Raw genomic sequence first — 25,106 nt, forward strand, 5'->3', positions numbered from 1 at the left:
GCCTTTTATATATTGGTGAGACCCGACACAGACTGGGAGACCGTTTCACTGAACACCTATGCTCGGTCCACCAGAAAAAGCAGGATCTCCCAGTGGCCACACATTTTAATTCCACATCCCATTTCCATTCTGATATGTCTATCCATGGCCTCCTCTACTGTCAAAATGAATCCAAACTCAGGTTGGAGGAACAACACCTTATATACCGGCTGGGTAGCCTCCAACCTGATGGCATGAACATTGACTTCTCTAACTTCTGTTAATGCCCCTCCTCCCCTTCTTACCCCATCCCTGACATATTTAGTTGTCTGCCTGTTCTCCATCTCCCTCTGGTGTTCCCCCCCCCCCCTTTCTTTCTCCCGAGGCCTCCCGTCCCATGGTTCTTTCCCTTTTCCAGCTTGGTATCACTTTCGCCAATCACCTTTCCAGCTCTTAGCTTCATCCCACCCCCCTCCGGTCTTCTCCTATCATTTCGCATTTCCCCCTCCCCCCACTACTTTCAAATCTCTTACTATCTTTCCTTTTGGTTAGTCCTGACGAAGGGTCTCGGCCCAAAACGTTGACAGCGCTTCTCCCTATAGATGCTGCCTGGCCTGCTGTGTTCCATCAGCATTTTGTGTGTGTTGTTGTTTGAGTTTCCAGCATCTGCAGATTTCCTCGTAATTAGACAATCGACAGTAGGTGCAGGAGTAGGCCATTTGGCCCTTCTAGCCAGCACCATGTGATCACCATGATCAGCCATTCACGGTGATCGTGGCTGATCATACACAATCAGTACCCCGTTCCTGCTCTCTCCCCATATCCCTTGACCCCGCTATCTATAAGAGCTCTATCTAACTCTTTCTTGAATGCATCCAGAGACTTGGCCTCCACTGCCTTCTGGGGCAGAGCATTCCACATGTCCACCACTCTCTGGGTGAAAAAGTTTTTCCGCATCTCTGTTCTAAATGGCCTACCCCTTATTCTTAAACTGTGGCCTCTAGTTCTGGACTCACCCATCAGCGGGAACATGCTTCTTGCCTCCAGTGTGTCCAATCCCTTAATAATCTTATATGTTTCAATCAGATCCCCTCTCATCCTTCTAAATTCCAGTGTATACAAGCCCAGTCGCTCCAATCTTTCAACATATGACAGTCTCGCTATTCTGGGAATTAACCTTGTGAACCTACGCTGCACTCCCTCAATAGCAAGAATGTCCTTCCTCAAATTTGGAGACCAAAACTGCACACAATATTCCAGGTGGGGTCTCACCAGGGCCCTGTACAACTGCAGAAGGACCTCTTTACTCCCATACTCAATTCTTCTTGTTATAAAAGCTAGCATGCCATTAGCTTTCTTCACTGCCTGCTGTACCTGCATGCTTGCTTTCATTGACTGATGTACAAGAACACCTAGTTTTGTGTTTCAGGTTTTTATATTAATTTTTATAGTTTAATGGATTTTGTTGTTTTTGAAATATTTTAAATACTTTAAACATTGAAATGTCTGCTCAGCTTTATTTATCACCGGAGGTTGTTCTGCTCTTGCTTCACCACCTCTACCTATAATGTTGCAGCATGCAGTGCCTTTCTGCAAGAGCTAGCACCAGCTCCTTGCTGCAAGTTCCTGTTGAGCCAAACCACACAAGTTAGATCCAAACTTCTTTTAGAGGTTAGCAGTGAGCACTTAGCACAGATTCTGGACTATTAAATTGCTGAGATGTTTGGTATAGTTATTTAAAAGTATTGACCATAAAAAATTAAGATATATCTTATGAGTCAACCATTATTGAAGAGACGTACAGCATAGAAACAGGCCCATTGGCCATCTACGTCCATGCCAATCTTTTTGCCCATCTACATTAATCCCATTTGTCCATATCCTGCTGTGCATTGCCGATTCAACAATCTGCCTAAATCTTCTTAAACATTGTCATTATATTTGTTTCTTCTATGCCCAGCCTTTCCTGCAGGCTTGAAATTTACTGCCTTCCTCATTTGAATTCTGGTATTCACTACATCATAATTAATATAGAATTCTATTAATGCGGCACTGTGCTCAGTAGTATTTTGAGGCTTGCCCTCCTTGGATATGTTTGTGTGGCAGAATCTGAATTTCTCCAGCTTAGTTTTGGGGTACTACTCCATTCATTTTATACCAGTTAATACATTTACTCCTGCTCTCAGATACTATTACAGAAACAGCACTTTACTCCCAACAAATGTTCATTCCTGTATCTGTATCATTTAATTACATTAATTCCAGATATTTCAGCCATTGCTGCTTTGCCATCATCCCTGCCAGTGTTCTTTTCCAATCAATTTTGGCCAGTTCCGCTCTCATGATTCTGTAATTTCTTTACTACACTGTAACACTGATACATCTGACTTTAGCATCTCCTTCTCAAATTGCAGGGTGATTTCTACCATATTATGATCATTAGCCTCTAAGGGTTCCTTTACCTTAAGCTCTCTAATTAATATTGGTTCATTGCACAACACCCAATTCTGAATAGCTGATCCCCTAGTGGGCTCAATCACGAGCTGTTCTAAAAAGCCATCTCATAGGTATTCCAGAAAGTGTCCTTCTTGAGATCTAGCACCATCAGGTTCTTTTCACACTTGTAGTTCCTTAGCTCTACACACAACGATTCAACACCTTCCAGCCCCATGTCACCTCTTTCTAATGGTTTGATTTCAGTTTTTACCAACAGAGCCATGCCACCCCCTCTGCCTACCTGTCTCTTTTTGATGTAATGTGTATCCTTGGATGTTAAGCTCCCAGCTATAATCAAATCAAATCAAGTTTAATTATCATTCAACCATACATAGCTACAGTGAATAAAACATTGTTCCTATGGGGCCAAGGTGCAAAACATATAAAATAGCACTTTCAAAATAATGAGCAAATAACACGAGCAAAGAAGCATTTTCACATGGAAAAAAATATATATAGTACAAGACCCTGAACGACATATACTGCAACTGATGGTACAGTCTCCTGGCAATGCACTGACGCACACAACCCAGCCTGTCATTCCACCACTCAAACACAGGAGGGCAGCACTGACATGAGAGGCCAGTCCCCAGTCAAGCCCAGGCACCTCTGGTGTTTCCTCACCTGGTCTGCAAAAGACCAGTAATCTTCTTTCAGCCATGATTCAGTGTTGCCCAAAATGCCAATCTGTAACTGTGCTACAAGTTTACCTACCTTACTCCGTATACTGCACACATTCTTATATAACAGCTTCAATCCTGTATTCACCCTTTTCAATTATGTCTGCCTTTTACATTGCAACTCATCCTGTTGACTGCAATTTTGCCCCTATCATCAGCTTCTCTTTGCTAGCAGTCTCACTACACATTGCCTCTGTTTGTAAGCCAATTACTTCATCCTCTGCACTGTCACTCCAGTTCTATCCCCCTGCCAAATTAATTTAAACCCTCCTGAACAACTATAGCAAACCCATCCCTTCTGTACAATTCATACCTCCCCTAGAAGAAATCCCAATGATCAATAAATCTGAACCTCTACCCCTTGCACCAGTTTCTTAGCCATACATTCACCTGCCAAATCATCCTATTCTTACCCTCACTGGCACGTGGTATGGGCAGCAATCCCGAGATTACTACCCTGGAGGTCCTGATTTTCAGCTTTCTACCTAGCTCCCTAAAATCTCTCTATAGGACCTCTTCACCTTGGCTACCTATGTTATTGGTGCCAATATGCACCAAACTTCTGACTGCTTTCCCTCCACTATAGAATCCCATGGACCCAATCTGAGACATCCGTGATTATGGCACCTGGGAGGCAACATACCATCCAGGTGTCTCTATCACACCCACGGAATCTCATCTCTGTTCATCTGACTATGAAATCTCCTATCACCACTGTAGTACTCTTCACTTCTCTTCTCTTCTGAGCCAAAGCCCCGGCCTCAGTGCCAGAGACCCGGTCACTGTGGCTCCCCTCACCTCCATCCTCCTCAACAGTATCTAAACTGGTATAGTTATGATTGAGAGGAACAGCCACAGAGGTGCTCTGTGCATTTCCCTTCCTTCTCCTAATAGTCACTCAGATATCTGTCTTCTTTAGCCTAGGGGTAACTACCACCCTGTAGCTCCTATCACCTTCTCATTCTGCCATGAGCTGAAGATCATCGATTTGCAGCTCCCACATCTCACACACAGCACAAAACACTGTTCTTGGAGCCTTTCCCACTGCACTACCATACCCTAACAGACACAGAATGAAGAATTAAGAACAAAAAGAGAAATTTAAGTTTTGTTAAATTTAACAAAAAGAGATACCTTACCTCACCCAAGTCTGATCTTGCCTAAGCCTGATGAGCCAAAGCCACTCCAAACACTGATCCATTCACAACAATGGCCACTCCCCTTGCAGTTGCATTATCTTTATTCCCACTTTCTAATGAATCCCACTTGGTGATTGGTCGCAGTCCAACTACAAAAATCTGCTGCGATGTTCTGCCTTTTTAACCTTGAGTGCAGACCTGATTAAAAAGGTAGTTCTCTTCACGTACAATTGTTTGGTGATTGGTCACAGTCCAACTCCTGAAGGACTGAACCCACCCTGTTCATGGAATATTTATCTACACCAGGACCATCAGACTCAAAAACAGTTACTTTCCCCAAGCACTAAGGCTGATCAACATCTCTACCCCATAACTCCACCACTACATTTTTTATTTCTCCTGTCAGTCATCTTACATATAGCCTAGCATCACTTCATGGACATGTGATCAATAATATGTAGAGAAGCTATTTTAGGTATTTATGTTGATTGTGTTTTTGTGCTGCATCAAATCTGGAGTCACAATTACATCATTCTTCTTTACACTTGTGTACAGGAAATGACATTAAACAATCTTTAATCTTGAAATGAATAATTAAGGATTAAGGCAAGATGAAATCAGCTGTGGTACTACAATTCCATTGTATTGAAAATCATCACCTTCGAAGAAGGTGTTTCTTTAACCCAGTTCTATTTTATCTGGGGCTGCTTTCAACAATACTTTGTTTTGTTTCAGATATTGATGAATGTGAAGTCCTTGCAAACTTGTGTCAGAATGGAATGTGTATTAATATGATTGGATCTTATCGATGTGTCTGTGAGCCTGGTTACACCCCAGACATCTCTGGCACATCCTGTAAGGGTAAGTATCTTGAAAGAAAATAATCAACTCAAGATTATAGATTAAATAGAGTTTAAAGGACAAGAGTGAAAAATAATGGCTACCAGTGATATGAATTTAATATATCATGCGATGAATTATAGACATTTATTTTTTGAATATAATATTTGAACTAGGTCTATGAAGGTTCTCAATCGTCCAGGTCATTGTATATCAAGCAGTAGTGAATCAAGGTAAATGGACTTGCTGTGTTGTCTAGTAGTCATTTCACCACTCATCCAAAAGGCTTCTTCAGTTCTGATTGATGGTGGGTAGTTTTCCGGTTTATAGACTTTGTGAGGCATCTCCACAACAGTTCACACCTCCATTCCTGCAAAGGTAAGACTAATGACCCTCTCGTTACCTCTATGACCCTTAACAACCCTCATGTGAGTGCTATACCTTTAAGAAACTCTCAGAGTTTATAAGCCGGACAACTACACACCATGGATCAGAATTGAAGAAGCCTCTTGGATGAGTGGTGAAATGTCCTCTAGTCAACACAGCAAGTTTGGTTGCCTTGATTTTACTACTGCTTGATATGAATATTTAAATTAATATCTACAATGGAACCAAGTACATTGATAGTTCAACTAATCTATGGAGAATGAATACTGGTTTAATTTTGTGTGTCCCACTATTTTCAGGCATACCAAAACATCTGCTTATATAACTTTCTAAATATAGTAAATATTGCTAGAAGCTATGCAAATATATAACAACGATGTTAGAAGAATTATCAAGTAACATTGGTATGGGGGGACTTCTCAAGTTACGAAGCAATAAAGGGGGGTCTTTGTCTAGGAACTGAAAGCAATGTCACTGTTAGAAGAATGGAATGGAATGGGATGCACAGAAAATAATAACAGGAAAAGGAGATGAGATAGTTCAACTGCTAGCTCATCAATTATTTTCTGATTAGAAAGTGTAATCATCTTGATTCTATTTTCATGCTTACCATCAGTATAATTAAAGCAAGAAGCTCTCAAATGATGTATATTAAGTATTGTGTTTGTAGTTCCAACTGTGCTAAGCATTCTATTGTTAAAGTTAATATATTTCTTTTCAAACTACATATATGCCACCATATACAACCCTGAGATTCATTTTCTTGCTGGCATTCACAATAAGTACAAACAAACGTAATGAAAGACCGCACATAACAAAATAGACAAACAACCAATGTGCAAAAGACAACAAACTGTGCAAATACAAAAAGAAAATAACTATAATAATAAATAAATAAGCAATATATGTCAAGAGCATAAGATGAAGAGTCCTTGAAAGTGAGGTTATGGGAACAATTCAGTGTTGGGATGAGTGAAGTTATTCCTTCTGGTTCAGGAGCCCGATGGTTAACGATTCCTAAACCTGGTGGTGTGAGTTCTGAGTATTCTGTAACTCCTTCCTGATGGTAGCAGTGAGAAGAGATTATGGCCTGTGTGGTAGAGATCTTTGAAGATCAATGTTGCTTTACTGTGATGAACTGGGCTGTATTCACTACTTTTTGTGGGCTAATCCATTCAAGGTGTTTCCATACCAGGCTGTGACGCAACCAATATATTCTCCACTACAAATCTATAGAAGTCTGTCGAAGTGTTAGATGACATACCAACTCTTCACAAACTTCTAAGAAAGTAGAAGTGCTATGGTGCTTTCTTTGTAATGGCACTTATGTACTGGAACCAGGACAAGTCCTCTGAAATTATAACACTAAAGAATTTAAAGTTGCTGATCTTTTTCACTTCTGATCCCCTGATGAGGACTGGCTATGGAACTCTGGTTTTCTCTTCCTGTAGCCAACAATTAGCTTCTTGGTCTTGCTGACATTGATTTGGAGGTTGTTGTTATGGCACCATTCAGGCAGATTTTCATTCTCCCTCCTACATGTTGATTCGTCACCATCTTTGCTTCAACCAACAATAGTTGTGTTGTCAGCAAACTTACAGTAAATATGGCATTGGAACTTTGCTTAGATTCACAGCCATAAGTATAAAGAGAGTAGAGCAGGGTGATAAGCACAGAACCATGTGGTGCAACTGTGCTGATGGTAATTGTGGAGAAGATGTTATAGCCAATCGGAATTGACTGAGGTCTGCAAGTGAGAAAATTGAGGATACAATTGCATAAGGAAGTATTGAGGCTTAGGTCTTGGAGCTTATTGATTAGTTTGAGGAGATGATAGTGTTGAATGCAGAGCTGTAGTCAATTAAGTGAATCCTGATGAACAGTATGCATCTTTACTGTCCAGATGTTCCAGAGTTGAGTGAAGAGCCAATGAAATGACATCTGCTGTTGACCTGTTGTGGTAGTAGGCAAATTGAGCAGATTCAAGTCTCTTCTAGGACAGGAGTTGAAATGTTTCATCACCAACCTCTCAAAGCACTTCATCACAATGGATGTAAGTGTTGCTGGACAATAGTCATTGAGACATGTTATCACTTTCTTCTTAGGCACCAGTATAATTCCCAGAAGCTATAAGTTTCTTTTAAAAAATTACATGAGAATTTCACAAGGTCCTATATAAAATTTTTCATTCATTTGCTTGCAAGTTTCCCTCCAAGTTACATGCCGTCTTGCCTTTGAAATATATTGCTATCTCTTTGTTATTTCTGGGCATATGTACCACCTTCACAAGAGTTCCATTATTTCAAGACAGTGGCTCACTATCACCTTGTTGAAGGTAACTGGCAACAGACAATAAATGCTGACCTTCCCAACAATATCCACATGCTTACAGGATCCAGCTGATTTCCATTGCCAAAAGCATGATTTGTAATGACATTCCTGATCTAATGCCTTCATTTCCCTGGTGCAATTCAAATGAGGCCCACACCTAAAAATGAATCAAGTAATTCCATTGTATCTTTGGATATAAGTTAATAATTCAACCCAGTTCCAGCATGACACAACATTAAGGGAGTTTCCCCAATGTGCAGCAATGTTAAAGCTTGTGAATGAGAACAGTGATGTTTGAATTCATTACGATGGAAGATGAAGACATCATGCTGGTTGGCAAAGATAGGGGTACTAGTTAGGGAGAATAAAGTATGGTGCTATTTCAGCAGAAAGAGAAAGCAGCTAGCTGGGAGCAAGGAAATCCTAGCCTATGTGTGATGGGGTTATATAGAGAATGTAAAGTAAAAGAGTTGAGGAAAGACTTAAATATAGAAAATGGTAATTTCTGCCATACATCTAACTATATTGTGACTGTTAATAATGCAGCTGAGTAAAATAAGTTTTTGGGCAAAGAAAGTAAAGTCGATAGTTGATACGAAGTCAAATATGACACTGTTGGATGTTGAAAATACTCATATCTGTGATGTATAATCTGGGTTAAGTTATTTCTTAATATTCTTGGATAAGGAAATTATGAGCAGTTATTCAGAACAATGTTTGTCCAACGTCTGACAGATACCTTAAAAAATTATGCCTTCATTATACAAAAATTATACAACTCCAATGTGCTATGATCAATTTTAACATGCAGTGTGTTCCCATTGAACTTTCCTTCAGATTGTACTGTTATATTTGCTAATCATGAATCTCATAGTAGTGGTGATTTATTTCAAACATATTTCCTTCTATTCTAGTAGCTGCAGTTACATTTAAAGTACTTGAAGAGTTTATAATTTACATTCTTCTGCATTACTAGATCATGATGAATGTATGCAGTCACCAAAACCATGTAATTTCATCTGTAAAAACACGGAAGGAAGCTACCAATGCGCATGTCCTAGAGGATACATACTGCAAGAAAATGGGAAAAGTTGCAAAGGTGAATATTTTTTATCAAAGTAACCTACCTAGTCCTGAGTTTCATTACAGGCCACCTCTGGGTTACAAATCAGTTCTGGTTTTACAGATGGCCAGAACTTTATCCATAAATTAAAAAATACACAAAATTCACACAATTTTTTACTACACCTACACAGTATTGTAACAAATAGTATTAAAATAATATTAAAAATAGCAATTATTATATGTGGAGGGTGAAGAGAGAGAGAACTAGCTCTTCCATTTGTAGGGATGAACCTATGTACATGTGTCAGACTTTTGAATTTAATAACATTTGGAGCTCATTTATATGTACAGGCGTCCCAGAAGTAGCTGCTCATAACTCATGAACATCCTGTATTATTTTTCAGCAGATTTAAATTAAAAATTAATTTTAGTTGCTGACAACTGTTGATTAATTTTATTTAAGTGCCCATTTTATTTATCTGAAAGATGATTGCTTTAATAAACAGATTTGGCAAGTAGCAGGTAAGAATAATAATGACAAGCTTATTGCATTGGTGTCTCATTTATATTATATTTCAGATAGTTATCAATTAGTTGCTAACTTCAGCCCTTCATTCTAGGAAGAATAAAACCAACTGCTTCTTCAAAAGTGCAAAATTAGATAAAGGATTCATTCTCTGACACCTGGTTGAAATTAAAATTACATATAGTTTGACATGCAATGGAGGCACATTTTTTTAATTGGTTCTTTCTGCTATTATCAAACATTTTGTATTACGCTGACATACAGTATAAAATGCTGCCCTCTAGGACATAGCAATCTGCAATTAAACAAGCTATATTAAACAGATAAAAATGTTAGGAGAAAAATAATCCTATTAAGTTTTAAAAATCCTTAAATTTGGAAATTCGATATTTATAAAAGAAATGAAGCCCAGAACATAATTTTCTGGATATTTGTTTAGATTGTTTTTTTCTGTAGGAGAAACTATTAATGAACATAAAGTTAAACAAAATTTGAAGTTTTAGTTCCCAGTGGTGGTAAGGTAAAAAGAGATATTTTAAATATATGGAATAGATTTAATAATTCCCTTCCCATAATATGGCAGCATTCGAAGATATGGGACAGCACAATAGTGTAGTGTTTTTACTTATTAGAAAAATAAACAGTTTTCAAAAAAAATCACATTTTTTAAATTTTATTTAGACAGGCAGCATGGTAACATACCTTTCCAGCCCAACAAACCTGAACTACCCAGTTACACACATGACCAATTAACCTACTAGCCCATACATCTTTGAAATGAGGGAGGAAACCAAAACACCTAGAGGAAGCCCATGCAATCACGAGGAGAACGTACAAACTACTTATAGACAATGACAGGAATTGAACCCATGCCACTGCTGCTGTAAAGAATTACATTAACTGCTACACTATTGTGCCACCCAAAAACCCATGCCCACTGGTTTGAGAATCTTCTATCCTGGGGAAAGAGTCTACTACCCTGTTTATGCCTCTTAATTTTTAACATCTACAAGGTTACCCTCAGCCTCAACTGCCTCAGGAAAAACAGCCTATTCAATCTCTCATGCCATCCTGTCCTGGCAACATGTTTGTGCATCATTTCCACTTTTAGCTTGAATCACATCCATTCTGAGCATGGTGACCAGAACTGAGTACAATATTCCAAGTATGGTCCAACACTAGTACTACGGTAACATGATGTTCCATTTCTTGCACTCAGAGCTCTGCCTGATAAGGCAAGATTGCTATATGCCGTTTTAACCACCTTCTACCCACATTGCCACTTTCAGGGAACAATGTACTTGTACTCTTAGGTCTCTCTGCCCAACAACACGCTTTATGCCCCTGCCATTCACTGGGCTTGATTAACTTAAAATGCATCACACTTGTCGTGAGTTCAATTCCATCTGCTGTTCCTCTTCCCACTTTTCCAGTTGATCAAGATCCTGTTGTCGCCTTATACAACCTTCTTCACAGTCCACTGTACCACTATTTTTAGGTATTCTGCAAGCTTACTAATTATGCTATCTATATTCTCAACCATTTCTAGGGATCCAATAAACAAGAGAAGTGGAGAATAATACAAAATATTTGTGCAATTTTAGTATTGCAGCAAAATAGATAGCATTCTCAGAATTCCATTACCAGAACTGTTTTAAGTAGCTAAAAACCAGAAGAAATAGACAATTTGTAAAGATATCTTTACTTCACACCTTATTTATTATTTATGGAAAATTAGAGTAGTGTTTTTAGACATCTTTGGCTATCATTTCATATTGTAATTGCCCACAGCAATTATTAGAAGGGTCCTGAAGAAGGGTCTTGGCCCAAAACACCGACTGTTTATTCATTTCCATAGATGCTGCCTGATCTGTTGAGTTCCTCCAGGATTTTGTGTGTGTTGCTTTGGATTTCCAGCATCTGCAGAATTTCTCATGTTACTAATTATTAGAAAGGCCATTTCACTTCCTTGGGTGTTGCTGGTTGAAAAATAAATGTTAACAAGAAATACATGCAGAACTCAGCCTTAAAATAAAAATGAGCTATCCTGTCTATCTGAGGAGATGGCAAGAACTTGCACTGAAAGCACTGACCCTCCAGTAATGCAGCCATGCACCATATTAAACCGGAATGTTCACACGGATGCACATTTAATCTACTAAACCTTGAACCATCAGCATTTTGCCTCAAAAATATAATAATGGAATGTCATCACAATATACACTGGAAATATACACAATCTGTACCAATCAATTTTCGGTGGTGGCTTTAACTTTTAAATAGAATACACAACTGAAATTTCAAGTATTTCAGAAAGGCATAAAGAATAACATGTTTCAGTTAGCATTGATAGTGCTTCATGGGAAAATCAGAGGAAGGTGGTTATTATTGTTGATCCGCTACTTTTATTATTCCAAGACCATTGGCAGTATTATTACTAATCTCAAAATGTGATGTACTTAATATTACTGTTATTAATTATACATTGTAACTTCAGCTTCTTTATGTTCTTAGGGCATGGAGAGAGGAAGCTGGAGTAAAAATATTTGTCTTTCATAGCTCCGTAATTTAAACTGTTGCTTTTTTCTTTGCTAGATCTAGATGAGTGTTCTACAAAGCAGCACAATTGTCAGTTTCTTTGTGTCAATACAATTGGTGGATTTACTTGTAAGTGCCCTCCTGGATTCACACAGCATCATACAGCATGTATTGGTAAGTAAATGGTAAAGGATGAAGAGGGGAATAGGTAGAAGAAGAGGTATGAAGGGAAACCGGAGATAATTTTTGTGCAGTGAAGCTGTAGCCTATCCTAATACTTCACACACAAAAGTTATTTACAGTTATACTCTTTATCCATATTATGCACTGATTCTCAAATGTTTACATATTACTTAATTTATCACTAACTATTTGTAGCACAGCTCCAGCTCTCAGTATAATTTCCAGGTTTCTTTAATTAGAGAAAATCATTCACTGATTTTAAGTTGCATGAGTTATTAGTTAATCAAGCTATTAAGGAAAGTGAGTAGGAGGCTTTCAAACAGAATGAAAATGGCAGTCAAGGTCTCCAACAGTGTTCATAAACTGCAGAGCTTCAGTTCTGTAATTATACAACCATATAAAGATATTCATGTAGAATCCACAAGGTTTCCTTTTAGCAGCTCTGAGGTTCAACTTCCTGATGTATTCACGTTTTAAGCAATGATCACCAGCTGTCTGCTTGAAGAGAAGGTAAGCAAAGGTAAACACCATTAAACAAATGGGTGTAGTATAGAATTCAGATTGAAGAACCTGAATACACTTCCTGTCAGGTTTGCAAGAGAATTAACCCATGAATAAAAAAAGCAGAATAAAAAATGCTGGTATGGAAACCCATTTAGCTCACCAGTGTCCACCAAGAAAGAAATCTGCTATGCTTTCACAGTTGGGTCAATATCTGAATACAATAGAGCTGGCCCTCCTTATCCGCGGGGGATTGGTTCCAGGACCCCCCACAGATACCAAAATTTGCGGATGCTCAAGTCCCGGTGGTCTTTAGGACCCAGCGGAGCCCCAGACTTTATTTAACATGTCTCCGTACAGTGGACGTTAGGACCTGACATAGCTCTGAATCCATGGTGTTTCTGTTCATGAAAATAATCATGATCACGATTGAAAGTAAGGTGGAAGTAATAAAACAATCGGAAAGAGGTGAAATGCCATCAGACATTGGAAAAGCGTTAGGTTACAGTCGGTCAATAACCGGAACAATTTTAATGGAGAATATGAAAGGCCCTGCCCCAATGAAAGCTACAATTATTGCTAAGCAACACAGTGGTTAAATTATTGAAATACGTATGTTTCTTAAGTGTTTTATATGCATAGAAAGGTAAAATATGCACTATATACTAAGGAAAACGTTTGACTAACTGATGCTAAATAATACCAGATGTACCTGTTCTGATTTCAAATCCGACTTAAAGACGGACTCACGAATGGAACTCATTCATAACCCGGGGACGGCCTGTACTTTTAAGTCATTTCTAGATTACTTATAATACCTAATACAATGTAAATGCTATGTAAGTAGTTGTTATACTGTATTGTTTAGGGAATAATGACAAGAAAAAATAGTCTGTACATGCTCAAGCAATGAGTGCTGGAGAGAGAACTTCCAGGTTTTCCCGATCCATGGTTGATTGAATCCGCACATACGGAATCCGCGGATAAGGAGGACTGACTGTATTGTGGTTTGTTCGTAACAACCACTTGCCTTAGTATCAAGGTTAGGCAATGAATCTGCATTGTCTACATCCCTTAAGTGAATGAATAAATAAATTGCTGATGATACTGTTTACCTAATTGGAGAGAGATTCCAAATGGGTGAAGTTCAGCGAGATCAGGGTGTTCTAGTGTATGTCTCACAAATTATTAGTATGCAGGTACAACAAGCCTGTTGCCATTTATTGTAAAAGGGGTTAGAGTTTAAGATTAGGAGAGATTTGTTACAGTTGTGTTCCATGTTGGTGAGGCCTTTACCAGAATACTGTGCAGAGATTTGGCCCCTTAGGTAAATTAGGATACATTGGCTTTGCAGGCTTTTCAACTGACATAGCCAAGTCCATTTTCCTTCAATTTCACAGCACAAAATGAATGGACAACACTACTTCAATATTTTGCTCTCTCTTTTCACTACTTACTTAATTTATTTTTAAAAATATTTCTCATTGTAATTTATAGTTTTTTTATTATTATGATTGCAATGTGCTGCTGCAGAACAACAAATTTCATGATATACACCAGTGATATTAAACCTGATTCTGATTCAAAACATTCCTGACATGTTTATTGTTTCCCTATTGTTTGACATCAATACTCATCTCATTTTTCTCCACTATTTAAAAATACTACTTATAGTATGTTACCCATTAATATTCTAGGCTAGAAATTAGTGCTGTGAATTAGAGAAACAGAAGCTCAGTGCTGTAGCATAGCATTCATATTCTTGAGAGATTTTACTAACTACTGCTCCATCTACACCTGTATAGAGAGAAAATTTGCCATCAGGATACATGCAATGATGTTGAGTAACTACTGAGGGAAATTAGCAAGTGAGCAGTATCATATCCCATATTTCCAGTCTCCTTTCATCTACATCACTCTTATGAGCTCCCATCACACTTCCTTGTTAATAAACAAATAGGTACTTTCCATATTCATAAAGCCTGATAGTTGAGGAGTAATAACAGTTCCTGAACCTGATGGTGTGAGCCCTGAAGCTTCTGTACCTTCTTCCTGATGGCAGCAGCAAAAAGAGAGCACGATTTGGGGGTGGGGGGGGGAGGAGTTCCTGATGATGGAAGCTGCTTTCCTTCAATAACACTTCATGCAGATGTGCTCAATGATGGAGAGGACTTTACCCATGATGGACTGGGCCATATCCACTACATTTTGTAGGATTTTCCATTCGAAGACATTGGTATTTCCATACCAGATTGTTATTTAGCCAGTCAATATACTCTCTCCACCAAACATCTATAGAGTTTGTCAAAGTTTTAGATGTCATGCCAAATCTTTGCAAATTTATAAGGAAATAGAAGCACTACTGTGCTTTCGTAGTAATTGTACTTGCATGCTGGCCCGGGGCAGGTCCTTGGAAATGTTGACACCAAGGAATTCAAAGTTGCTAGCCCTCTCTACCTCTGATCCTCCAATGAGGACTGGCTCATGGGCATCCGATTTCCTCCTTCTGAAGTCAATAATCAGCTCCTTGGTCTCACTCAGACTGACATCACAGCCAGATTTTTGATCTCCCTCCTATATGCTGATTTATCACCATCTTTGATTCAGCCTATGACAGTTGTGCCATCAGCACCCTTGAATATGGCATTGTACCTGTGCTTGGTTATAAGTGTAAAGTGAGTAAAGCAGGGGGCTAAACACACAGCCTTATGGTGCACCTGTCCGACAGCAATCATCATTCTTTGCTACTATTCCTAAATTATTTTGTTAGTCATCGAACCCTAAGGTCTCCCAACATACCCCAGTCTTCCACCACCACCCTTCCACCCACTAACCTCAAACATGAGACCCACAAGACATTTTTTACCTGCCTACCTCAAAGCCTTAAGCAGGAGGTCCTACTGAATGGCTTGATTTCTTTAAGTTTGAATTCCAAACTTCTGGCACTCCAAGCTAACTACTTTAACAACTACTGTGTTTTCATATGAAATTTGACAGCCCACTTAACGTTTTGTAACTAATCAACAACTAATTCATGTTACTGCATTGTCAATGCTAAAGGAAGTACTTGGGCTATTCCAATATCTATTAACACTTTCTCAATCCAATTGCATGCACATTTTCAAACCTTTAAAAAATGCTTCCAAACCATGTAACTCAGCTATTATTCACAAAGAAGATTTCAATATATAACAATAATGTAAAATCATGTTGCATAAAATATATTTAAAATAATACAGAATGGTCAGCTTAAATTCTACAAAAAAGTTTTATTAGTTGCTCTATTCATTGTTTCATTATATTACAAAATCATGTAAAATGAAAAATATCTTTATAAAACTTAAGCTTGGATTATTATCATTATTAAAAACACTGTCATGTGATTATATTAAAAAAATCATTAGTGAATCAAAGTACTGAGACAGTTGAGGTCCCTTCCTTTTTCACCCTTCGTCAGGACTGAGGGTCTCGGCCCGAAACATCGACAGTGCTTCTCCCTATAGATGCTGCCTGGCCTGCTGCGTTCCACCAACATTTTGTGTGTGTTGCTTGAATTTCCAGCATCTGCAGATTTCCTCATGTTTGCTCTCTTACAATCCTTGTTTTTCTCCCCTCTATCTCTCCCTTGTCTCACTCTTTCTTCTTTCCTTCTTTCTCACATTTCTCATCTTACCCCTTACATATTTCAGAATCTGAATGAGATTTATTATCACTGGCATGTCTTGAAAATTGATGTTTGTGTGTGTGTAGTTAAATACATAGTGCAAAAGAGAGGAAAAGAATGCTGAGGTAGTGTTCATCAGTTTATTATCCATTCAGAGGTCTGATGGCAGAGAAGAAGAAGCTGGTACTGAAACATGTATGCCCTTAGGCTCATGTGCCTCCTCTTTGATGGACACATTGGGAAGAGGGCGTGGGATGGGGGTGATGGATGCCACCTTTCTGAGGCATTACCTTTTGAGGGAATCCTTGATGCTGGAGAGACTGTTGCCCATGATTGAGCAGGCTGAGTTTATAATGTTCTGCAGCTTTTTCTGATCCTGTGCGGTAGCCCTCCATAGTAGATGGTAATGCAACCAGTTAGAATGTTCTTCACAGTATATTTGTAGAAATAGATATTTGCAAGTGTCTTTGGTGATACCAACTCTCCTCAAACTCCTAATGAAATATAGCCACTGTTATGCCTTCTTTGTAATTGCATCAATATGTTGAGCCAAGAATAGATCCTCGAGATGTTGACACCCAGGAACCTGAAACTGCTCACCCTTTTTACTTCTGATCTCTTGATCAGGACTGGTGTGTGTTCCCTTGACATCCAGTTCCTGAAGTCCACAATCAATTCCTTGGTCTTACTGATGTTGAGCGCAAGGTTGTTATTGCAACACCACTCAACCAGCTGATCTATCTCGCTCCTGTATGCCTCCTCAACACCATCTGAAATTCTGCCAACAATAGTTGTTTGAGCTATGCCTAGCCACGCAATCATGGGTGTAGAGAAACTTGATCAGTGTGGTAAGCATGCATCCTCGAGGTGCACTTGTGCTATTTGTTATTTCTGATTCGTACAGACTGTCATCTCTTGATGAGAAAGTCAAAGATCCGGTTGCAGAAGGATGTATGGTCACCCAGGTTTTGGAGCTTATTGATTAGAATTGCATTGAATGCTGAGCTGTAGTCAATAAACAGCAGCCTGACATAGGCATTACTATTGTCCAGGTAATCCTAGGCAGAGTGGAGAGCCAGTGAGATTGCATCTGCTGTAGGTCTATTGTGGTGATAGGCAGATTGCAGCAGGTGCAGGTCCTTGCTTAGGCAGGAATTGATTCTGGTCATGACCAACCAATCGAAGTATTTCATCACAGTAGATATGTGCCACTGGGTGACAGTCATTGAGGCAGCTCACCCTGGTCTTCTTGAACACTGGTATGATTGTCGCCCTTCTGAAACAGGTGGGAACCTCTGAGTGCAGCTGTGAGATATTGAATATCTGTTCCTTCTCCACTCTCACTTCCATCTTTTTCCCTCCATTTCCCCGTTCTTCTGTCAAGACCTTCCAATATCCCCTCATCAACGTTAATTCCCCATCCCATCATTTCCAACCCATCTCTCTCCTTCCCGTCTCCCTGATCTCCCTTTCTTTTCCCTGTCTCTCTGTCTTTCCATTACTCCTTACTATTTATCTTTGCTCTTCTTCTCTATCTTTTGCAGACATTGGAGAATCTCTGGAAATCTCTACCGTAAAGTGTTGCAGAGGCTATCTCATTACAACTATTTAAATTAAAGATAGATAAATATTTGAAAGTTCAGGGAAGATTGAGAACAATGGGGCTGAGACACAGGGAAGTAGTTGAGTCTTGATGTAGATCAGCCATGATCATAATTTTATTTTGAGGTAGCATGACTACCCTTGATTTGGCTGATTCTATATTTAATCTAAGAATAAATAGTGACTGCAGCAAATTTGTTACAAATACAAAATCCGATAACTCAGAATGATTCATCTGCAATATTCAGCCAGTTATGCTGAGGAGGAGTCATATTGCACTAAAAAATATAGAACAAAGATATATGAGAATGATGCATGCTTTGATACAAAATCAGAATATTAGGTAGGTAGTTCTGCCGAAGGATCTCAGCCCGAAAGGTCAACTGTACATTTTTGCATAACTGCTTCCTGGCTTGCTGAGTTCCTCCAATATTTTGTGTGTGTTGCTTGGATTTCCAGCATCTGCAGATTTTCTCTTGTGTGTGATTTGGTAGGTAGAATAATATTACAGTGGTGTAGACGATAGTGAGAAACATGGCAATGACAGTTATTTGTTTTATCTGGAATCTAAATAATAAATTTAACAATGAATTCATTTAATTCTTTAAAACTTTGCATTCTATGTTCCACATAATTTTTAAGTGCTTCATATTATGCTATAGGAATGTAAAGGAGATAATTACAAGATTGAGCTGATGTCAGGGAGCACTTTGGTTGTAAATGCAAGTAGGGTTTGAAAGTATTCAGATTATAAAAGGATTGAAGTTCTGGATGAGTTAGATTTACTTTAAGCTATAATATGCTGGTATTTTCAATGGATGTATTTCAAGTGAACATCTTTTCTTCAAAGAGTTATAATAATGGCTTAATAGTTATTGTTAATTATGTTCTTTAATTTATTGATTGTAATATAATGTAATTTAATGAGTCCTTGTTTCTATTTCTATTGGGGGTAAGCACAAACAAATAAAAAACAATATATTGACCACAGTTTTGCAGCTAAATTTGTAAAGACTGAGAACAAATTAGCTGATTGCAACATTAGTTATAGATGTTACTTGTATGCAGAGGTAGGTTTGGAAAAATAGCACTAATGTTAGCAATTTAAAATGTTGTTCCATTTAATTAATACTCTACCATAAAGCAAAATTGGCAGTTCATAGCATTCTACTGGCACAGTGCTTTGCCAGGGCACTTGTGCAATACAGCGTAGCCCATTGTATTATTCTGCTGCTAAGATGCAGTAAGAGGATACAGCTCTTCTAAGGCCACAGTTCTAAGTGCAACTGTTCTCAAATCAATGTAGATTCCTGCCAATCAATTGAATTGTTGTTTGATGAGAAAGCCTAGCAGACTGGAAATATTGGTTCAAAATAACATTAATTATTTTCCATTCATAATAATCTGTGATGTCTAGCATCATCAATACATAAATTATAAATAATATGTTACATCTATTTACATATTATCATAAGTCTGTTACTGAGAATTATAAATAAATTTTACTGAGACTGAAACATTCCACCGAACACTGATAAAAGTGAGGATCTATCCATAAAGCTGTGACCAGCAACCACAGGAGATCAGAAGCTTGAGAGAAGGAAATTTCACTCAGGTCCGCTGACCAAGTAGAAAAGGCAGCAACTCATGGCAGTTTGTTTGGAGCTCTGACCAGTGACAAATATGCATTTGGAATTAATTAGCAAGAATAAATTAAAGGAAGGCAAGGGCAAGCACAATGAACGTTTAGAGTGGTGATTTTGAGGCATTAGCTCTTCGAGGCTTCAGTCAGATGAAAGAAAGCAAAAAAAGAAAAGCTCTAGGTTTTTCCCCCCTCCCTTCTTTACATTTGCTCAGTTAGGACAGTAGAAATGCCAGGCAGGATAGTTGAATGCTCCTCTTCCAGGATGTGGGAAGGCAGGGTGACCTCCACTGATGACTACAACTGCGAGAAGTGCATCCAGGTGCAGCTTCTAACAATCCACGTTAAGGAGTTGGAGCTGGAACTGGTTGAACTCCAGATCATTCAGGAGGTTGAGTGGGTGATAGATAGGACATATAGAGAGGTAGTTACACCCAAGGTGCAGAACACAGGAATCTGGGTGACAATCAGTACCATCAGGAAGTGAAAAGGGGTTAAGGAAGCTGTGCAGAGTACCCCTGTCGCTATCCCCCTCAACAACAGGTATATCACTTTGGATATTGTGGGAGCGGAAGGTGTGACCTAGCAGAGGAAAGTCACAGTGATCAGGTCTCTGGCACTGACTGAACCTGGCTTTGACTCAGAAGGTTGGGGGGAGGGAAAGGGAAAGCGGCACGCTGTGGTGATAGGAGATTTGTTAGTTAGGAGAACAGGTATGAGGGTCTGTGTGCAAGAACAAGATTCCTGGGTGCCATGGTCCAGGATATCTTCGATCAATTCCTCTGCATTTTCAAGAGGCAGGGTGAACAGCCAGAGTTCTTGGTCCCTTTCGGTACCAGTGACATGAGTAGAATGAGTGACAAGGCTCTGCATAAAGAGTTAGTTGCTAAGTTAAAGGGCAGGACCTCCAGCATTGTGATCTCAGGATTCCTGCCTGTGTTGTGTGCTAGTGAGGCCAGAACTAGAAAGATTATACAGTTTAACACGTGGCTAAGGAGTTGGTGTAGGAGGGAAAGCATTAGATTTTTGGATCATTAGGCTCTCTTCCAGGGAAAAGAGTGCTCTTCCAGGGAACCTGTGCTGAAGAGATGGTTTGCACCTGAACTGGAAAGAGACTAATATCCTAGCGGGAAGGTTTGTAAATGCTGCATGGTGGGAATTAAACTGGAGTTGCAGGGGTTAGGAACCAGAGTGCCAGAACAGTTAGTGGCAAGGTTGAGGAGACAAATGTTGGTAAGACGTTAGACAAAGTCAAGAATCAAAAAAATTAGGCACGATTCAACTAGTGTCTTAGCTACATATATTTCAATGCAAGAAGTATCATAGGAAAGGTGGATGAACTCAGGGTATGGATCAACACCTGGAATTATGGCATTGTAGCCATTGATGAGACTTGATTGAAGGAATGGCAGGATTGGCAACTCAAGATTCCAGAGGTCCTGTTTTAGATATAACAGAGCAGGAGGGATTAAAGGAGGAGGTGTGGCATTTCTAGTCAGGGAAAATGACACGACAGTGCTCCTCCAGAACAGACTAGACATACCACCCAACAGTCCTAGGGGTTTAGAAGAACAGATTTGTAAAGAGATCACAGACTGTTGCAAGAAATATAAGGTTGTTATAATAGGTGATTTTAACTTCCACATGTTGACTGGGAATCCCATACTGTAAGAGGACTAATTTGTATAAGGCATTGGTAAGGCTGAATTTGGAGTATTGTGTACAGTTCTGGTCACCAAACTATAAGAAAGATGTCAACAAAATAGAGAGAGTACAGAGAAGATTTACTAGAATGTTACCTGGGTTTCAGCACCTAAATTATAGAGAAAGGTTGAACAAGTTAGGTCTTCATTCTTTGGAGCATAGAAGGTTGAGGGGGGACTTGATAGAGGTATTTAAAATTATGAGGGGGATAGATAGAGTTGACATGGATAGGCTTTTTCTATTGAGAGTAAGGGAGATTCAAACAAGAGGACATGAGTTGGGAGTTGGTGGCAAAAGTTTAAGGGTAACATGAGGGGGGACTTCTTTACTCAGAAAGTGGTAGCTGTGTGGAATGAGCTTCCAGTAGAAGTGGTAGAGGCAGGTTTGGTATTGTCATTTAAAGTAAAATTGGATAGGTATATGGACAGGAAAGGAATGGAGGGTTATGGTCTGAGTGCAGGTCAGTGGGACTAGGTGAGAGTAAGTGTTCTGCATGGACTAGAAGGGCCGAGATGGCCTGTTTCCATGCTGTAATTGTTATATGGTTATATGACCAGATGGGATAGAGTTTGTCAAATATGTTCAGGAATGTTTTCTTAATCAGTACTTAGAAGTCCCAATGAGAGAGCCTGCAATACTGGATCTGCTATTTGAGAATGAGACAAGCAGGGACAGAAGTTTGTGTAGGGGAACACTTGGTATCTAAAGACCTACAAGGCCTTCAAAAGCAAAATTTTGAGAGTACCAAGCTTGTACATGCCTGTCAGAATAAAAGATAAAGATAACAAGTGTAGGGAACCTTAGTTTTCAAGAAATATTGAGGCCCTGGTTAAGAGAAAAAAAAAAGGTTCATAGCATAAGCAGGTAGGAACAAATAAGTTGCTTTTAGATTACAAGAAATGCAAGAGAACACTTAAGAAAGAAATTGGGTGGGCTAAAAGAAGGCATGAAGTTGCTCTAGCACACAAGATGAAGGACAGTTCTAGGGGATTCTACAGATATGTTAAGAGCAAAAGGATTATAAGGGAAAAAATTGGTCCTCTGGAAGATCAGAATGGTAAATCGTGTGGAACCACATGGGAGATATTTTAAATAATTTTTTTTTGCATTTGTGCTTACTCAGACAGACACAGAGTCTATAGAAGTGAGGAAAACCAACATCAACTTCATGGATCCTGTACACATTCCAAAGGAGGGGGTGTTTGCTATCCTGAGGCAAATCAAGATGGATAAATCACCAGGGCCTAACATGTTGTTCCCTCAGACCTTACTAGAGGCAAGAGCAGAAGTTGCCGGGGCCCTAGCAGAGATATTTAGATCATCATTAGCGACAGGAAAGGTGCCAGAGAATTGGAGGATAGCCAGTGTTGTCCATAAAACCATAAGATTTAGGAGCAGAATTAGGCCATTTGGCCCATTGAGCCACTCCATCATATAATCATGCCTAATCCAATTTTCCTCTCAAGCCCAAACTCCTGCCTTCTCCTGATATCCCTTCATGCCCTGACCAATCAAGAATCTATCAACTTCTGCCTTAAATATTCTTAAAGACTTGGCTTCCATAGCTGCCTGTGGCAAGGAATTCCATAGATTGACCACCCACTGACTAAAGAAATTTTTTCTCATCTCCATTCTAAAAGGGCACCCCTCTGTTCTGAGGCAGTGTCCTCTAGTCTTAGACTCTCCCATCCTCTCTACATCCACTCTATCAAAGCTTTTCACCATTCAGTGGATTTCAATAAGGTCACCCCACCCCCTCCGGTCTTCTCCTATCATTTTGCATTTCCCTTCCCCCTCCTACTTTCAAATCTCTTACTATCTTTCCTTTCAGTTTGTCCTGACAAAGGGTCTCGGCCCGAAACGTCAATAGCGCTTCTCCCTATAGATGCTGCCTGACCTGCTGCGTTCCACCAGCATTTTGTGTGTGAAGGTGTGAAGACAAACCAGTAGGTATTGTTTGCATGGAGTTTAGCAAGGCATTTGACAAGATCCTGTATGGGAGGTTGGTCAAGAAAGTTCAGTTGCATGGCATTCAAAATAAGATAGTAACTTGGATTAGACGTTCACTTTGTGGGAGAAGCCAAACAGTGGTAGTAGATAGTTGCCTCTCTGACTGGAGGCCTGTGACTAGTGGTGTTCCACAGGGATTGGTGCTGTGTCCTTTGTTGTTTGTCATACGTATCAATAATCTGGATGATAATGTGGTTAATGGATCAGCAGATTTGCAGATGACACCATGTTTGGGGGTGTAGTGGATAACAAGAAAAGTCTATCATGGCTTGTAGAGGTACCTGCATCCACTGGAAAATGGGCTGAAACATGGCAGATGGAATTTAATGCAGACAAGTCTTTGCACTTTGGTAGGACCAGCACAGGTCTTACACAGTGAACGGTAGGGCACTGGGGAGTGTGGTAGAAGAACAAAGGGATCTGGGAACACAGGACCATAATTTGTTAAAAGTGGTGTCACATGTAGATAGATCATAAAGAAAGCTTTTTGGAACATAGGCCTCCATAAATCAATGTATTGAGTACAGGAGATGGGTTGTTATGTTGAAGTTGTATAAGATATCAGTGAGGCCTAATTTGGAGTATTGTGTTCAGTTTTGATCACCTACCTACAGTAAAAATGTAAACAAGTTTGAAAGAGTACAGAGAAAATTTACAAGAATATTGCCAGGTCTGAAGGACCTGAGTTATAAGGAAAAATTGAATAGGTTAGGACTGTATTCCTTAGAACATAGAAGACTGAAAGGAGATTTGATAAAGGTATACAAAATTATGAAGTGTATAGATAAAGTAAATGCAAGCAGGCTTTTTCTACTGAGATTGGGTGGCACTATAACCAAGGGTCATGGGTTAATGATGAAAAATGAGAAGTTTGAGGGAAACCTCTTCACTCAGAGGGTTGTGAGAGTATGGAATGAACTGCCAGTACAAGTGGTGCATGTGAGCTCATTTCAAGATTTAAGAGTTTGGATTACGTACATGGGTGGTAGGGGTGCAGAAGGCTATGGCCTGAGAGTCGGCAATTTAAATGGTTTCGGCATCAACTAGACAGGCTGAAGGGGACTGCTTCCATGTTGTATTTCTCTATGACTCTGTGACATGGCATCGTAATGCCTAAGACATTAGATAAACAAAATCATTGCATGAACATCATAATTTGAAAATTGGTTATTAAAGTGTTAGTTCTAGTCGCATTTCATCTCCAAAAAGAACTTGCACATCAAAAATAGTGGTCTGTATGACTACTAGTTAAGTACTAATTTTATGGAATATGCAAAGCTTTTCTGTAATAGCAAACACTTAGCATCTCCAAACGATAATAGTCACTCAAAAAACAGTCAATGGCTTGTTTTCCAAATAGAGTCTCCCACTCTATTAGAAAGCAAATGAAACAACGGGTGTTATTGTGTCATGTACTACTTATCTGAAATATAAAGGTTACCTTTATGGTGGCAGCAATTTAACTATTGTCACATATTGGTTGAAAGCAGTCATCAATTTTTCTTTTATAGATAACAACGAATGTATTTCTGAAGCTAATCTGTGTGGATCTAAAGGAGTGTGCCAGAATACTCCAGGCAGCTTTATTTGTGAATGCCAACGTGGATTTTCACTGGATCAATCAGGCCATGGCTGTGAAGGTAAAACTATAATGGAACCAAAAAAACATTTAACTATATATTATTCATTTCACATCATTTTATACTATTTGTCCAAACTTGATGAAAATTGACATAATTATGTTATATTCCAGATAAACATAATGAATCTCTAGCGAATTAGCCTTACATAAGTATCTTTCATGCCAAGATATATAATT

The 25,106-nt window shown here is 39.1% G+C and overlaps 1 protein-coding gene across 1 annotated transcript in view; it reads left to right on the forward strand.

Moving 5' to 3' along the window:
* Window positions 1-25,106, forward strand: part of LOC132378818 (fibrillin-1-like) — a 377,797-nt gene that overhangs the window by 332,109 nt on the left and 20,582 nt on the right. The window contains exons 58-61 of the mRNA XM_059946042.1: window positions 5,030-5,155; window positions 8,829-8,951; window positions 12,039-12,155; window positions 24,799-24,927. Of these exons, the coding sequence (XP_059802025.1) occupies window positions 5,030-5,155; window positions 8,829-8,951; window positions 12,039-12,155; window positions 24,799-24,927 (495 nt within the window). The remainder of the gene's footprint in view (window positions 1-5,029; window positions 5,156-8,828; window positions 8,952-12,038; window positions 12,156-24,798; window positions 24,928-25,106) is intronic.

The sequence above is a fragment of the Hypanus sabinus genome, chromosome 21 (genome assembly GCF_030144855.1).
Source record: "Hypanus sabinus isolate sHypSab1 chromosome 21, sHypSab1.hap1, whole genome shotgun sequence".
Classification (NCBI taxonomy): domain Eukaryota; kingdom Metazoa; phylum Chordata; class Chondrichthyes; order Myliobatiformes; family Dasyatidae; genus Hypanus; species Hypanus sabinus.